The sequence below is a fragment of the Notothenia rossii genome (genome assembly GCF_949606895.1).
Source record: "Notothenia rossii genome assembly, chromosome: 2".
In the NCBI taxonomy this organism is placed as follows: domain Eukaryota; kingdom Metazoa; phylum Chordata; class Actinopteri; order Perciformes; family Nototheniidae; genus Notothenia; species Notothenia rossii.
In genome coordinates this window covers 29,336,018-29,355,030 of record NC_136904.1, presented here as the reverse complement: position 1 = coordinate 29,355,030, position 19,013 = coordinate 29,336,018, and the positions used below count along the sequence as shown (strand labels likewise).

The 19,013-nt window shown below is 38.9% G+C and overlaps 1 protein-coding gene across 2 annotated transcripts in view; it reads left to right on the top strand.

Moving 5' to 3' along the window:
- The window catches only part of luzp2 (leucine zipper protein 2), a 276,029-nt gene that overhangs the window by 24,274 nt on the left and 232,742 nt on the right, over positions 1–19,013 (top strand). The window contains exon 2 of one of the 2 annotated variants that reach the window (XM_079665447.1): positions 10,332–10,380. In XM_079665447.1, coding sequence (XP_079521573.1) covers positions 10,332–10,380 — 49 coding nt within the window. Of the gene's footprint in view, positions 1–10,331; positions 10,381–12,335; positions 12,367–19,013 lie in introns of those variants that run through there. The other variant, XM_079665448.1, reaches the window with a different exon arrangement.

Below are 19,013 nucleotides of genomic sequence, written 5' to 3'. Positions count from 1 at the left end.
TCGCGCGTCCTCTACTCGCTCCCGCGAGTCCACTACATTTTGCAGCGGCACAGAGCGGTGTTTCAAAACAATAACCACAGGTAGATTAGAGGGAAAGTGACAGGCAGTATGAGAAGGAAAGCGAGAGAAAGTATCAGCCGCACGGACGTGACTGCTGCAGTGTGATGCACATAGGGAATAACCCCCATATGTATTCCTATCTTTATTCAAGAGCGTGGTCTTTAAATTTGAGAGCATACTTTATTGATTTCACGTTCAGAATATGTATTTATTTCCCTCAAACCCTGTCCTCACACTCAAATAGTGTCTGCTTGCGCTTAGATTTGCTCGACTTCTGCTCAAACTGTAGGCTTGCACTCAGATATATTGCTGCGCTTACAGGTTTCCTGTGTTCCAGTTTAAAACCTTCTCCTTGCACTCAGGCTGTTTCTGTGCGCTCGTGAAATGTCTGCTCTCAGATTTCTTCTGTGCGCGCTTGGGTCTTTTGTGCAACAACCCTGTCAAAATCCCTCCGTGGGGATTCCCCACAATATTGAGTATGTAGCCGCTTTAGATAAAAGCGTCTAACATGTAATGTAATGCGCTATAAATGCGGTTGCCAGGTCCACATCGGGTATACAGCGTACGCCGGCTGGTATTAAAAATCACCCAATAACCCAGCAATGTTAATGATAATATCTTCTCTGTTATTTTCAGGCATTCAAAGGGAACAGAGGGGCCCTGAGGGCATCATATCAAGTCAGCCTCAACAAAAAAAAAGTTAATCAGTTGCCAAGTGTTGGAGTTTATTTATCTCTCAGAGTGTTTTAAAACAGCTCTGTTCATTTAAAAGTGTTTAAAAAATGTGTGTACATAGTTTTTGATCTAGTGACAAACTTAATGTTGCACTTCTGATAATTTAAATTTGGTTTCACCTGTGATTAACTGAATACACTTGACTGCACTTCAGTTAGTGTTTTGTCCCTTTCTGTTTACAACATGTTTGTTCTTTGTTCATTTAAAATAGTTTAAAATTGTGTGTACATAGTTTTTGAGCTAGCGACAAACTTAATATTGCACTTTTGATAATTGTATAATTTAAATTTGATTTGTACTGTATATACTGGACTGCACTTCCCATGTTTCGTCTTTCTGCTTTGATCCTTATTTTTTCTGGGCAAGCTCAAAGGGAAGGTTGTTATGGTGAGAAACCTAATTGCTGCGATGCACTTTTATATTTAAATAAATATTTTCATTTACATTTTAAATTCATGGTGTGTTGCATTCTTTGTTTATAAATGTACATATTATGGAAAATCATGACATTTTTTTAGCTTGGGTCCCATAGGACCACAACATTTCTGTTTTGGGTCTCATGCTGAAAACGTTTGGGAACCCCTAGTCTAGAGAATGCACCAGACAGCATCTAAGACCTGCAAAAAATCTACATTTTCTAGGGGGAGGCCCCCCAAACCCTTGTGCATAATTTCGTCCGTGCCTCTGTAAATTAGCTTAGATGTTCCAAATCCTTAATGTCATGCACTGAAGAGATGCTGCCGGTGTTGCGCTCCCTGAAATGCGCTACTACTGCCCTGTGTGGAGAGTCAGGGGTTTCCAGCTCTATGATTTATCCTGTCGCAGCAACTTTGCTGACCAAACACCTGTCTGTTGCTCCATCACCAGATCACAGAGGAGGACTCCTCTGAGTCTGAATCAGCAGGGGGGTCTGCAGCGGCCAAGAGACCACGATACGACAACAAGTCTGCAATGCTAACATTGTTTGGCGAAGAATACCACGCGGAGACACCTGTAACGCCTGAAATGGAATCAAGCCACTACTGTGATGAAAAGTGCTTTGCTCCCCATTTGGATCCCCTCAATTAGTGCAGAGTAAATGAGACGAAGTACGAAAGGTTGGCACAACTTGCGAGTTCATATGTGTGTGTGCCAGCCACGTCTGTGTCCTCGGAAAGGTTTTTTTCGGCGGCAGGATTAATCCTTAACCGGCTGCGCTCTCGCCTACACCCTCACCACGTCGACCAGCTCATCTTTTTGAACAAGATCTAAATAGTAAGACGTTTTGTTGTTGCAAGTGAAGCTGATTTAATTTGTATTATTTGGAGCCTAATTTTCAATCTATAGCCTAAAAGACTCACTCGCTACTGCTTGTTTGTTAGAATGTTCAATACAATAGGCCTACTGTTATTTATAGACTATAATGACATTTTGATTTATTATTTTGATGCATAAGCAAGTGATGCTATTGTTTTTGTTGACTGATTACTGCAGTATTATTTTATTCGTGATTGTTAACTAGGCTATGAAGGTGAAATTGTACGGCCTATTGTTCTAAAGTGCATGCCATTGCCTTTATTTGAAGATGCGCGCACACGTAAAGTAGGCTATTTATTGAATGTATTGCAATGCTGCTATTATTAATACAGGCTACATGATGGTGGTTTATTTGTTGCTATTGCTTTGTACTGTTCTAACCTGAAGAGCCGTTTTGTACCATGTACATGTTCAAGTAAAAGAAAACAACGGAATTCCATTTGTCTGTTTTTTTTTTTCCCTCTCTCCCGCGGTGGGGAGGATCGATTAATATTATCGATTAATATTCGCAAGGGCTGTCCGATTTTCGAATTTGATCATGGTCAGTTTCTGGCATCCCTAATGTTGTGCAGTCAAGGATAACATCTTACGCTGCAGCACTGCTCCCTCTGACAGATTATGATCCACTCTCTATATTGTGATGAAAGCCGCAATGCTTAGAGTTCAAATTGATGACATGCTGGAGGGTTTACACGTTGGCTCTTCGGCATTTTCCCTACAGTGATTCCTCTTTTATCTCAGCCCAAATGGAACAAATTCATTAGTGGTTGCCTGCCCAATGCAGTCTTTTCTACATGACTCTTCCCCCCCCCCCCCCAAAGTGCAGCTAATGAGTGTTAACAAAAGAAGTGTGATAGGACTGTAAGGGAGAGGCAGGGTGACCTCAGGGTGCTACTCAAGAGAAGGTCACTTAACACACTGATGGTTCTGGGCATAACTATACCTACAGTATATATTTTCAGATTAATTTCATTTCCACACGTTGAAGTTATTGCAATTTTTAACGAGTAACATGGTTAGCTCGACAGGAAATACTTTAAAAAAGGACATATTTGCCAGTAGACAGAAAATGCAGTAAACAACTCCACGTACAGACTGCAATTATCGCAATATTTTGTGTTCATTGTCAATCTTGCAAAACACTCTTTCAAGTTGTCTCAGTTTGAAAGTTAAAGTCTGAAAGGAAAGAATACAGTGTACCCACATTTGAATTCTTCCTCTTCAAAATATGTGTGGGCAAAATACATGTTATATTTATCAATGAAATTCGTATTGAGGAATCATGGTATTTCCCTAGTTATTCTCTACCAAATATCTTGTATCTTTACATCCGTAATCCCTGAGAAATCAATTTATTTTTCAATGAAATTCCCAATGTAGCAAAGTCTTTCTGCTCTGGGTTGTCTGGATTGTACTCAGTGTGTTCCTTTGCTACTTCAAGGTTCAACGAGTCATACTTCCAATGGCCTTCTCCAGATAATTGTTGTCATGAGTTATTTGTGCACTCTTGGCCTTTTTGTATCTAGCTTCAGAATTTCTGGCCCTTCTTCTGCAACGTTTGTCATTATAAGTTGGTGTGTGCAACAGAGCAGCCTGCTGGCAACATTTATTTTTCCTATAGTGCCATTCCTTGTATAAATATAAATCTTATTATAAAACACCCTGAAACCAGAAGACCACATCTAGTACCAAAAAATATGAGAAATGTATGGTCACTTATTAATGAGGCACCAATTGTAACATTCTGGGCACATATAAGAATTAAAAAAACAATTTGACTGTTAGCCAATATCTATGTCTTTGTTCTTTTCCCTTTGTGCCAGGAAAACAAATGCATTCACCCAGACATTTATGAACAAATCTTTAATATAACGAATAAAACATCAGTCTTTTGAGTCTGTTTTACAACTACAGTACATACTGTATGAGAAAAACGTTTCAGTTCATACATACTGTGTGTCCTTGGAGCACTTCCTGCCCCTTCGGCCCTGTGATTGGATGACTATGAAAGAAATGACAGTGAAGTTTAAGATTTTTGAACTCTCGGCTACCAGAGAAAAACTAGAAACCCGCATTGCTCAGCACCTCGTCACGCTGCTGGATAAAAAAGAAAGAAAAGAGAAAAATCTAAAACATTGCAGTTGTAGCAGTTGCTTGCCATCTCCTGAGGTTGCTGATGTTCAGCCGATAAATCAGTATGTCCCTATCACTTAAAACATGTCTCGCTTCAGTTGAGCAGCAATTTAATCTCTTGATAAATCTGAATTTACATATTAGATTCAGTTTAAAAGAGCTGCCAGTTGTTAGAATTAATAATTGGCAATAAGTATGCCTAATCAAGAGAACAGTGTACTCATGCATTTCTTGATTGAAAGAAAGGAGAAAAGAGCGTGTGTCTAGAGATCTGAAAAGGAAGCAGAGCTGTCTTTTCACATTAGATGAAGGCATTAAGGGTTTCAGAGCTAAGGATAATTGGAGACATTGTCCTTAAAGGTGAATCTGACATGTATGTGACATTTTCTGAGGGACTACAGCAGCACCCTGAGGAGACTGACACCCCGCAGGTCCACCGTTAGCTCCATCCGAACACTGCAGAGGGACTGGATGTCAGAGCAACTAGCTGCCTATCAGAGTTTGAAAAAAAACATCTCATTAGGATTGATCCTTTCATTCATTTTCTCCACGACTTGTTTTGTCTATAAATGTCAAAGAATTCCATCTTAAATGTCAAATGTTTTTGGTTTTACAAATAGTACAGAACCTACAGATATTCACTTTACTGCCACATAAAGCAAAGAAAATCTAAACAAATGTAATAAGTTGGACCAGTGAATTGTTGGAATTTTCCTCAAGAAATTACTTGTACAATTATAAAACTAGTTATAAGATGGATCTTTATTAATCCCCGTGGGGAAATTCAGTTAACATATTCGTTTTCATTGGATGAAATAATTAATGGAATTACTCTATTATTGCAGAGCTCCCTCGACTTGCATTCAATATCATGTTGTATTAGTTAAGATGTTCCTGTCCTCAATATTTTATCTTCAGAGAGTAAAATGGTTACTGCACTTTGAATCTTCTTCCAATAGTGTATGTACATTTAGTTAACATATTAATTTTAGTATTGTATGGCCTTGATCAAAAGTTCACCTAATGCCAAAACCATTCCCATAGCACTCAGTAGTAATGATTTTATGTGCTTTTTTAACGATAAAATTGTTACTCTTAGAAACAAAATCAATGACCTCTTGCCTTTGACCAGTATAGTGTTATCAACAGCTCCCGGAAACGTAAGTTCTAATATTACACTAGATAGTAAACTAGAATGCTTTTCAGCCATAAACCTTGAACAATTAAATTCAATGATTCTCTCTTCTAAACCATCAACGTGTATCTTAGACCCGATTCCAACTAAGCTGTTAAAAGAAGTTTTTCCATTAATTAGCACTTCTTTATTAAATATTATGAATATGTCTTTATTATCAGGCTATGTTCCACAATCATTCAAAGTAGCAGTGATAAAAACGCTTCTTAAAAAGCACAAACTCGATCCAGAGGTTTTAGCCAACTATAGACCTATTTCTAATCTTCCGTTCCTCTCAAAAATTCTTGAGAAAGAAGTCGCAAAACAGATTACTTAAAAAACTATGAGTTATTTGAAGATTTTCAGTCTGGCTTTAGAACACAACATAGCACAGAGACAGCTCTGGTTAAAGTCACAAATGACATTTTAATAGACTCTGACAAGGGACTTGTCTCTATTCTTGTCTTGCTCGATCTTAGTGCTGCATTTGATACTATCGACCATGATATCCTATTGCAAAGACTAGAGCACTTAGTTGGCATACAGGGAACTGCTTTAGGCTGGTTTAGGTCCTATCTATCTGGACGCTCTCAGTTTGTACGTGTCAACGATGAATCTTCCATGCAAACCAAAGTTAGCCATGGAGTGCCACAGGGCTCAGTGCTTGGACCTATTTTGTTCACCCTATATATGCTTCCGTTAGGCAATATTATAAGGAATCATTCTGTAAACTTTCATTGTTATGCGGATGATACTCAACTATATTTATCAATCAAGCCTGATGAAATTAATCATCTAAATAAAATTCAAGACTGCCTCAAGGACTTAAAAACGTGGATGACCTTAAATATTTTGATGTTAAACACGACCAAAACTGAAGTTATTGTACTTGGCCCGAAGAATCTACGAAACAAATTATCTAAAGATATATTAACTATGGATGGCATTAATTTGGCCTCCAGTGAGACTGTAAGGAATCTTGGTGTTATATTTGATCAGGATTTATCCTTTAACACCCACATAAAATCAATTTCAAGGACCGCCTACTTCCATCTACGTAACATTGCAAAAATCAGGCATATCTTGCCTCAAAACGATGCAGAGAAACTAGTCCATGCATTTGTTACTTCAAGGCTGGATTATTGTAACTCCTTATTATCAGGGTGTACCAAGAAGTCAGTCAAGTCGCTCAGCTGATTCAAAATGCTGCAGCTCGTGTACTAACCAGAGTTAGGAAAAGGGACCACATTACTCCTGTTCTAGCTGCCTTACACTGGCTCCCTATAGAACACAGGATAGAATTTAAAATTCTTCTTCTCACCTACAAAGCCCTTAATGTGCAGGCGCCATCTTACCTTAAAGAACTCATTATACCCTATTGTCCTACTAGGGCATTGCGTTCCAAGAATGCAGGGTTGTTGGTTGTTCCTAGAGTCTCTAAAAGTACAATGGGAGCCAGAGCCTTTTCTTATCAAGCTCCACTTTTGTGGAATCAGCTTCCAGTTTGTGTTTGGACGGCAGACACCCTATCCGTTTTTAAGAGTGCGCTTAAGACCTTCCTTTTTGATAAAGCTTATAGTTAGGGCTGATTAAATTCAGCCCCTAGTTTTGCTGATATAGGCTTAGTTTGTCAGGGGACATCTTACTTCTTCCTTCTCTCTGTCTATACCTGTGTACTCTCATGTTCCGATTAACCCAGCTTCCCCAAATTTCTTTCTTTTAGGTGTCTATATACGCCGGGATCCGGAGTCATGGATGATCCTGCGGTCCTGTGTCATGGATTGCGAGTCCTGGATCTTGAGTCGTGGCTGTGGTCCTGGATCATAAGTCCTGGATGGATATACTCGTGGATTCATCTTCCTATTATACAAACATGCATTTCCAAACATTTGGACTACCTATGTTGCAAATGTAAATATCTTTTCAATTTACACACGGCATCTATTGCACGTCTGTCCGTCCTGGGAGAGGGATCCCTCCTCTGTTGCTCTCCCTGAGGTTTCTCCCATTTTTCCCTTTAAACTGTGGGTTTTCTCTGGAAGTTTTTCCTTGTACGATGTGAGGGTCTAAGGACAGAGGGTGTCGTATTGTCATACTGATATTCTGTACAAACTGTGAAGTCCACTGAGACAAATGTAACTTTTGTGATATTGGGCTATATAAATAAACATTGATTGATTGATTGAAAACCGCGGCGCAGACGGAACCGGTGGAATCCCGGGGTCAGTTTCAACCCAAATGACGGCAAGATGCCCCCCTGGCGGAACACTGACCCTGCCCAATTAAAATATTTGATTTCCCAATGAGATGGACTTTTATTACCCATAATCATGAGCAATAAGGTTCTCATTACATTCAGAAGAGGGAAGATAATCCTGCTTAAGCTTTTCACTAGTAGTAAGACAATTATTTTAATGAAAATAATTCATGTAAATGGCTCCTTTTTTTAAATGAGCTTTATTCACTTCAGACTGACCAAAGGGTTTCATTGGTCGTCCAGGCAACTCAGCAACCGTATAATGAGGGCTTTATTCAGCAGTCATTTTAAATGTATGCAATATAATCAATGTCACACCTCACATTTGCTTCAAGATTTATAGCAAGTTGCACAACCACTGATCCTCATATGGGAAGCATCATCTGGACCAGAGTTTCCTCCATGCTGCCCTGGTACATATATATTGTTTAGTTGTATTTGTTTGTTTAAAGGGCACATTCAGATGTAGCCTACATGAGTTATGTATTTAAAAAAAGGGTAAAAGAAAATAGTAACATTTGGTCAAATTGTAAATCATACAGTAGTACTACTACTTAGGGCTACTCGATTATGGCAAAAATCATAATCACGATTATATTTGGTCAATATTGATATCACGATTATTAAATATGATTATTCATTGGCTTTGAAAACATTCATTTATTGAACTTTTAAAAAATAAATAATAATTGAACAGTATGTTTTTTAACAGTTGAATACCCTGAACTATATATATTGTATATGTATAATTCAACTGAAAAACCAATGATACATTTTTTTTAAATAAATAATATCAAAGTAATAAATACCAATAAAGAGAGAGCACTTCCACAACCTACTAAACATATATAAATATGATAACTAATGTCACACAAAACCTGTAATGTTTAATTATACTGCTACACGCAGTACTCTTATTTTGATAACCCCTTATCCGGAAACCGGAATTAGCGAGCTAGGCTCCGGCTTGACGAGTTTAGTAAAAGTTGACTGTACGCTAGAGACAGGAGCATGGAGGACCGGAGAATAAAGACACTGCAACTAAAGCTTCCCTTGTAATGTGTTTATATGGATTTATTAAAAGGACTGCAAGTCAAATTGAGAGCATCATTACGAAAGGGAATGCCGCAAAATAATAGTTTTATTTCAATTACGCTGTTTTCGTTGCAAGCCAAAATCGTAATGGAGATTAAAATATGATTAATTGCACAGCACTACTACAACTACTACTACTACTACTAGGGGTGTAACGGTTCACAAACATTTTGGTTCGGTACGTACCTCGGTTTTTAGGTCACTGTTCGGTTCGGTACGTTTTCGGTACAGCAGAAAAAATTATCACAAAACATAAAATATTTTGGGGGTTTTTAATTATTATTAAACTGTGAATATTCACTCAAATACATACAAAATCTACAATAAACATTAAGGTGCAGCATTTCGATGAACTGAAATAATCTGTTTTTGAACTGTACTAGTACCTAAGCAGCCAGTTTGACATTATCACTTGCTTGTCATTGTATTTTCATGTTTTTTTAAAGAAAAATTAACTTGTCCACATTGCTTGCCGAAAGGGCAGATCTGCTGGCACTAACAATGTCTCCTGCTGTGGAGAACACCCTCTCGCTAGGGACAGAGGCAGCAGATACAGCCAGGTAGCGCTTTGCTAACATGGCAACATAAGGATATTTGGCGTTTGTAATAGCTTTGGCTCGGTCTGAACTTTTTGCGAGTGGTGGAGGCTTAAATGCTAGCGGGAGTTGGGTTTGCAGTTGTCTTTTTTTTTTGGTACCGGTGATATTCACGTTCGGGTGATGCCTTTTCAAATGAGTGTGCAAGTTTGATGTATTGCCAGCCGCGTAACCAATTTTAGTTGAACAATGCTGACAAACAGCTTTGGTTCGGTCCACCTGTCTTTGTCCGTCATCCTTGTACGTAACTGCGAAACCAAAATGTTGCCAAACCGGAGACTTCAGTGATGCTGGAGGATTTTCGAGCTCAACTTTATCTGCGTTCGCCATTTCGACAGTTCCTCAAATTACTGACTAAATTTGAACGCATCCCTGTGACCAGCTCTCATAGTATTCCTCTCGTCCAATGAAATGACTAGGTTGCTCTATGACGCGTTGAACCCAATGTTAGCAAATTACTCTGAATGCTGCGATGCAGCACCTGAGATTACTTCCAAAAAGTTGTTCACGTTCTAATTTTTTTAGGTTTAACGTTATATTCGCTCGGTACACTTCGGTACACACGTGTACCGAACCGAAGGGCCCGTACCGAAATTATTCGGTACGTGTACCGTTACACCCCTTACTGCTACTACTACTACTACTACTACTACTACTACTACTGTTAAATCATGTGAGGAAATTGCTGGCACATTCATTGTTCTGAAAGTTAAAATTCCACTAAATGCATTGAGAATTATATTGGCTTCCAGTGCTTCGGTTGGGATTTATAACATATAAACATTTCTTGTCTGTATCCCTATTATCTATCAAATTATAATACATTATTATTCACAAGCTATTCACTCTTAATTTAAAGGGATTGTTATTCTCGTTTGAGAGATTGTCATACTCAGATTTGAACATTTATACTGATGGACATTTTCAACAGTACCTTTTATTATTAATGGCCAAGATTATGACACTTCTTATATTTTCCTTGCAGGGCCGACTTTCATCAGATCCTTTGTGGCAGGGGACATTTTCTGAGGCAAGTAAGCACACCCTGATGCTTTGAGTTAATACAGCAGATGCTGGAACAACCCCTCTGAAATTGAAAAGCTGGCTATCTTTCATTTTAAAGCATTTGGAACATTATATATTTGCCAAACAATAGTCACGATTGCAGAGCATATGTTTGTGTGAAGGGAACAATCTTTGTAGAGCAATATCCTTTCATCCTGTACCCTAGGTGAAAAAAATATTTCACAGGGTCTATTTCCATAACAAAAGAAACTGAAACATGAACTTGAGTTGTTTCTCACTAAAACAAATGTATGTCAGTCATCATTAATTTCTATACTGCAGAGTGCTGAAGTTATAATATAAATGCATTGTCTGCATGTAAGAATTGAGAAGCATGAGTGAAGATTTATCATGTTGACTCTTTGCTCTCAGCGGTATATTTTGCTGGCAGTTACAGCTTTCTAAAGCAGGCAAGCACCATCTAGAAATCTGGATGTAAGGGTCGGGATAGTCCATTAATTCACTGAATTTGCCTAATTAGCCTACTGCCTCGTGCCAAACCTTTTATAAAATACTTAAAGTCTTAGGTTGCAAATAACTTTCTAATGCTGCCTTGCCCTGCTTTAAGCAAGATATCTTTTTTTTACTGCAGGGTGTAGTTGGCTGTTGCCGAAGTTGTATCAGAGATGGATCTGTGTTAGGTCAGTTTGACAGATGTGCAAGGTAATTCCATACGCAATACAGTCTGTTGTCGAACAAATTATTTGATGAAAATTGGGTCTCTATTCTTGATGCATCCTAGTTGACTAAAACCCTAGATTAAGTTGTTGTGTGTTGTACAGATTTTAATCACACACACACACACACACACACACACACACACACACACACACACACACACACACACACACACACACACACACACACACACACACACACACACACACACACACACACACACACACACACACACACACACACACACACACACACACACACACACTTTTTTAAAATGTATTTAAAAGAACTAATAAAAGTACCGTTAAATGACCGGATCGATAAGGGGTATCGATAAAAGTAGAGATTGCCCTTAAAAATGCGCGCGGACGAAATGACACACGAAGGGTTTGGGGGGCCTCCCCCTAGAACATATATATTTTTGCAGGCCTTAGATGCTGTCTGGTGCATTCTCTAGACTGAATTATAAGATGAACCACCACAATATTATATTGTACAATTTCAATGTTATTCTTCATTTCACTTGTTTGTTTGTTCTTGTTTGTGTTTGCTCTCTTGCATGCCTTGCATAGCTATAAGAAATACTTAAGTTGTTGGTCAAGACACTTTCCATCTGATGAAGGCAAATGCCTTCCTAGATGTACAAAAGTAGAAAACATAACATTCAGTTATAACTGCCAAAACAAACATTATTTACACTATTATGGCCCCTTTTAAAAATGTTTGTAATGTTATCTACTGTAAGTTGGTCAAACGAATGCCTCCTCATCCGGAAGCTGACCGAGCAGACCCGAGCAGCAGTCGAGAGGAGCCGAGCGCATCCGCGAAGCACACAACATGGTGACGTCAGAGTTCCTGTTAGCCGGCAAATCTAAATCTCTTCGGTCAAAATAATCTCCCTTTAGCGCAATACCGCTTCAGTTGCGCCACTTATGTGACAGACAAGAATAGTCAATTCTAATGTCTAACACTTAATGTGGAGAAAGAGATGTGCTGTATGGGTTGATTGTGCGTTGATCTGTTGGTAATGCCTCGGGGTTCCGGTGGGCATGTAAACAAATGCATAATGCTGCGCTATACTGTGTGGCCTCAGACAGTTGCATAGCGACGCTTATTGTTTCGGTGTCTTTTAATAAGCAGGTAGTCATATCATTAGCTAGAACTAGCTGGATCTGATCGATATGGACATAAACGCGAGTGAAGTCTAATCTGATGGGAGAGAGAGATCAGCTGCTGCTGACGAGTCGACACGCAGCTCTGCATGATCACATGCAGCGGTGAGCGGACAAAACACACACTTAAGGTTAGAATATCACACGTAGCTATTTTAATTACCTCTCAAACTACCGTAACTAGTTATAGATATGTTTAGTTTCACTGTCGGGTCACTCATTACTGGATCCGCGAGCTGCATGATACTGGTATAATAGATTGCCCGATCGGGCAACCAGCAGGTGAGGCTTCATTGCCCGAGCTAAATACTAGATGGCCCCGGGCCATTGGGCAGCCCTTAATGTCGAGCCCTGAACAATAAAGTGTTACCTTAGTTTCAGTAACCCAGATTCTTGTATGTTTTATGTTGATATTTAATAATATTTAAAATAGGTGCAGCATGCACAAAGTATAACTATGAACAAGTGAAAAATGTATTCGGACAAGTAAATTGCCAAACTCACTTGTCCATGGACAAGTGCTCACGTTTTCTTACACTGCTTGTATGGGAAATGATGCTCTTGCAAATAGCCCGATCGAGCAAGTGACACATTTATGGGATCTTTTATAAGGGATGCCCCAATCAAGGCATCTTTTTGCTGATCGGTGTCGGCTACCAGCTATCACGACTAATATGCTAGCTCTCACACAGGTGGTTTTATGTAGCAATGCAACAGTTTACATTGGTTTTGGGACAGCACTGGAAGGGTAGTGATAAAATGTTAGACTGTAGCATTGATAAATGTCCCATTTATAACAAGTTAGTTTCTTGGGCAAGTAATACATCTCAGCTTCTAGCCCAAAGGACAAGTGACTTAGAGGCTTAATATCAAGCCCATCTCGACTGCCAGCCTGAGTGAATCCTGTCGAAAGACCAATAAGAACAACCATTTTATCCTAATAACAAGAGATGTCTTTGTAACCAAAGTTGGATCTTATTTTTCTGTGCCTTGCACCTATTTTTATTGTTATGTAGACACTATTAAGTACACATACACGAGCGTTTCACTGGGGAATATATACCTTAATTACGATGGACATAGGCACTGTGCTTTTAATATGAGGTAATCCCACATGCGTATATATGCTAATGTATTCTCAGCAGTGCACCAAATGTATATTAATCTGTGACTGAAAGTATTTCCAAACAAATGCACTGCACCATTGCTCTTTGAGTAATGTTTACTAACTAGAAATCCCAGCTGTTTAAGTAAATAATTTAGTCTTTGAAAATAATGAACCTGTCCTATTCCTTATTCATGTACTTATTTTGGAGGATACACACTCACTCCCTTAGTCCATATAAATGTATTCTGGGGAAATTAAGACCAAGGCTACTGAGAGTGCTCGAGCTCCCCTGTGACCTTGACTATTTAAATTATGAAATATGTATTTACTATTATTAATTAGGGTGCTTGTTGTAATAAGCCATAGCATAGTCATATCTAGGAATGACTATCAGCTCAAGTGGAGACATGTACCGGTATTTCTAATTAACTGTCACACAAATAGAAATGCTTGTTTTTTCCTGCAGAAAAAATTAATCACTGCACCCCAGATTCCTGGTGAAGCAATAGTTTAGTCACTGGTATTGATCCAGGACCTTGCAGCTCTATTATAGTCATAAGGAGGAAATTGCAGTTTTATCTTGTCCTTTATTTGGAGCACAGCCTACCACACCATGCGTGTAGTTGTCTCAAATACCACCATTGTTTTCTTCCTAGCATTTGTCTCTGGAATCCTCACTTCCAACTTGAAATGCTGCTCTGTTACTCTGAAAACTCAAGGGACCTTGTGTGGGATCGTCTTTTCAATGGCTGAGGTTCTGTAGCTTGGCAACCCTGAAGCACTGCACTGACTTATTGTTTTCTTTACACAGTACACAACAGAATGTCGAGTGATATGTCGCCACACACTCGCAGGATTTGCACGTAAAAAAAAAAAACTCATTTGAAATGCATTATTTCTCACTTGAATGTTTAGCCTGTTTTTCTATAATTTCTTATCATTCTCAATTATGAGGACTGCTTTAGGGCAGTTTTGCTCCATTTAAAAAAAATCCTCTTCTCCCTCTTGGTCCCTGCTCTGCTCCTCTCAGATTGGCCACTCTCATTGCGAATTGTGCTACATATTACCACGTGCCAAGGGTAAGTGAAGGATGGCCTGCCGAAACGGCAGAGGTGGGTCTGACCGAGAATAAAAATGTTAGATATGAGCAAACCTAAAAGCCCAATCCATTGTATTCGTTTTGCCAGATCTATATTTATACAACCCAATAATCTCGGTATCCGTGTGTGAAGGCGCTATCTAGCAGGCGCAGTTTTACAGGCCTCACAGCAGGCATATTGGGTGTAGGTCAGATGCTTGCAGGCTGCTAATGATTAATGAATTCCATCACTGTCATACTGGGTCTACAGTCGCACAGACGGAGGCTGTCTGTCAGCCTGCTCATTTTGCTGCAGAATTAGCTTGAGAATACAAATCACAGAGAAAATACTGACTGTGATTGAGGAACAACATGCATCACTAATTAAGGGGATACAAATAATTGAAGTGGGCATCTTACATACTCATGAAGTATTACTGTCAATGCTTTGATTTGACCACTGCTGGTCTTTAATTGAAATGTATTTGTTTTTTATTCAGTTCCCTTGTGGTGAAGTTCTGATATGTAAAGGTAACATACTTCTCAATGCACTTCCAATGTAAGACATAGGTACACAAATGGTTCGTTCTGTGCAAAAGGGCAAGTTTATTTAAGGCTATATGTCCAAATCAAGTGGGGATTGTCTGGATGTAGTCTTGAAGTCCAAAACGTTCCTAGTCCTGAAACTAACCTCCACTTTGCTGTAGCTCAGCAATTGAACACTGTCTGGGGAAACAGAGAGAATTTCATATTAGAAAGTCTGTAACTTTGGTAGATACCCCAATGGATTTGACTGCTGAAGCTATGTTATCAACTTTGGAATAGATATTTTTTAACAGAACAAGGATGTGGATTTTTCAGACCCCTTAGACTGGAATCTCATTAGATTGGAAATATTGTCTGAATACAAGGAATACTTTCAAAAAATCTTTGTATAGTCCTACAGTATACGCACCTGGCCATTGTTGAATCCTAAGGGTTCTGGCAAAATGTTGTCATCACCACCGATTACAATTCATCTTATTTCAAGGTCCTAATCATTTAGCCAAATTTTTAGGCTTATTTCATAGTAAGTATTAATATGGATTATGTTAAGTACAACTAATGACCAAAACAATCTAAGGTCAACTTCCAATAAATGCAACCAGAATTTTGAACTGAGTACCAGATGTGTATTTACGCTGCTCCACCACTTTAAACACAATCTGTCATTGTGACCACAGTGAGCCAAAGTATCTTAGGCTAACAGCTAATTGATTATGAGCTGTATGAAGCCAAGGTGCCTTGCATTTTTTCTTATTCTTCCACTTTTTGATGCAGAAAAAGTCAATAGTACTGTTAACACATTTGTTAAATAAATAACACATTAGTTCAGTCTCATTGTCCCACTGAGTGATTTTAAACAGTGTTTAGAAATCTGAAACAGATATTTCTCTCGGGCACTGATATTTTACAGTTATAATGCCAGCGTGGTACTGTAGTTGAATTTTAATTTATGATCCGCATGTTCTTTTAGATTTGTCCTTGGAAAGCCTAACACCATTACTAATCAAACCACATTTATACATTTTCGGTTTTTATCTGAATTTTTTCATGCCCTTTTATTCATTCCTTAATTAAACTGATAATTCATTTTTTTATTTTGTGGCATTTGGCTTTAAACTATTTCTTTATCCTAATCATGGTCGGGGGCTGGAGCATATACCCTATGTCATTATTCCGTGAACTGGCCGCCAGATATGGCAAAGGAAACACATGGAGACAGAGTACCGCTCACAGCTATTGGCAATATATAGTCGGAAATTAATCCGCACTGGATGTCTGTGCACTGTAGGAGGAAGCTGGAGACAACCCACGCTGACACGAGGGGAACATGACAATTTACCCAGAATGGTTTTGAACCCAAAACCCTTGCTGTGACTCAACCTTGCTAGCCTCCCTCACAAAGGGTGCTCCCATCAGGATTGTTAGGGCTGATCAACAAACGCTGGAATTGCTGTTCCTTTTTGAAGCTATTTTTCTTCGATGATCAACAAGCCATTTTGCTCTTTGTCTCCCTATGTCTGCGCCTGCCTGGCTCCCTCAATCCTTCTTTAAACACAGCAGAAAAATATGTGAAAAAAGTACATCATTTAAAAACCAAAAGCAGATTCAGCACTGACACTGAAAAAAAATAAACCAGACTCCTGCTGTTCAAAAAGGACACACTGCGGAGCTTGCAGTATCGGTGTCCAGCTGTGTCAAACGGAGTCAATTTGTAAGCAGGTTTTTTCCAGTCATTCGATAACCACAGATACAGGATTTTTTTCTTCTTATGTCTGTCAGAGCATTTGATTTATTGATTGCTGTCGGGATGCAAAAAGAGTCTCAACAATACAACACAAATGATTCTAAAACAAGTTGCCTACCTTAGCTTTAGTGAGGAACAACAGTGTTTCTTTAATAATATTAAATAAGACAGCAGTGGACTTTTTGGTGCCTTTTAGCAGCACTGCACTCAAGAAGGAGATTGGTGGTGTCAAACGAAGCTGGTTCTTTTTTTGCAAGTAGCAATTCACTTAAATTCGGTTGCCCGCATTTATGTCAGACGATAGATGCACTCCCTAGCAACAAACTGTGGAGCATCAACACATCTTACTCCTATGCAAAAGGACTTTGCCGACCCGAGGGAAAAGGTACAAGAAGGTAACCAGAGATGGCCATTCCCATGTCATAAAGGATTATTCCACACACAGCCTAACCGCCTCACACACCCACTCACTCTGCTTCTCTCAGATCTCATTTTTATTCTCTGATTTTCTGTTTTTATTTGTGCTCTGGGAGTTCTTAGCTTTTAGGCAAACATCAAACTATGCTAAAATCTCTACCTCACAAATGTACTTAAATTGATCCATTTTTTTATCCAATATGAATAATTTGAACAGTTGTTTTGGCATGGCTTCTGTCTCCTCCACTAACTGTAACTTTTTCCTCTCTGTTTATAAAAGCAAACACAGCTCTAATTGGAGGGCAGCCAGAGCCATTATACTGCATTCATAAGCTGATGGCAGAGTCCCAAATGACATTATCTACACTCTAATGTAAACTCCATTTTAAACTCACAAGGTGCTTAGAAAAGGATTATGTAAAAGACAATTTCAATGGAGAATATAATTAGGTAACAAATAAGAAACGGAATTGCTTTGATGACTTGACACTGCTATTTTTCAAAATGTTGTCGCAAATTCCAATTTAAAAACCACTAACATTTAGCAATAAACAAGCAACAATGTGTGATTGGTCATATCCCATAACTGGAATTAACTGGAAACTGTATATATATGTTTTTTTCGAGCATTGCCAAAATACAAAATGTAATATATACGTTTAGTAATTGTTTAGACTTTTTCTAAAGGCTACAACAAATGGATCTGACTGTAACAAGACTCAACAACTTGTTATCAAATAGTCTGCAATTCAGACATAATGGGATGCATATATTTTAGTTATTTTGAGCTAGCCCTGTCGCGATAATCGATAAATTGACTTATCGTACGATAAATAAAAATGGACTCGATAACTTTTCTGAGCTCGATAAATTGCCGTTTACGTAAGGATGTGACCAGCATTTTAGCTAGGAGCTGTGGCTGCCGGCCTCGCGCGCTGTGAGGGCCGGGGCTGACACACAGCCAGGTCAGGACACTCCGCGTGCACGTGCAGCAGCGTAGCAGCCAAATTAATAATATAGCGACAAGTGGGAGACAACGTGTGACTTACTCACAGGGAATTTAAAGTGACATGGAATTGGTTACAAAACCTAACAACACATCTCGATCCTCCGATGTGGCAGTATTTTGGATTCAAGCCAAACCAACGAGGCGAACCTACAGACTTGAATGAGCCGGGCGGTGTGTCGCATTTGTTTAAAAAAGGTAGCGACAAAAGCAGGCAATACCACGCATCTTAAACTACACCTAACACACAACCACCCCATTCCGTTTTCCCAGCTGGTAGCAAACACGGCAGCTGGAGATGGAGAGCCCCCACCTTCCCGACAGTTTACAATCAAAGATGCAGTTGCCCGACAATGAAAACATGTTGGTGTTCCTTGCTCGAAAACTTTGAAAAACAGATTTGGACATGGCCTGTTGAGGCATCTGGGTCTTTGACAGTACACTTGACTGTTGTTTTAAGGAGTTTTTTTTGCTTGTGGGACAATGTGTGCTCATATTTATTTATTTATATATATATTAGGGCTGTCGGTTGATTTAAAATATTTAATCGCATGATTGTCCATAGTTAATCGCGATTAATCGCACATTTTTGATCTGTTCTAAATGTACCTTAGAGGAATATTTTTCAAGTTTGTAATACTCTTATCAACATATGAGTGGACAAATATGCTTTATGCTAATGTTTATTATAATTTGAACAATGACAAATATTCTCACGAATATTAAACAACCTCTGAACATTACAAATATTTGCTGTGTGTGTGTGTGTGTGTGTGTGTGTGTGTGTGTGTGTGTGTGTGTGTGTGTGTGTGTGTGTGTGTGTGTGTGTGTGTGTGTGTGTGTGTGTGTGTGT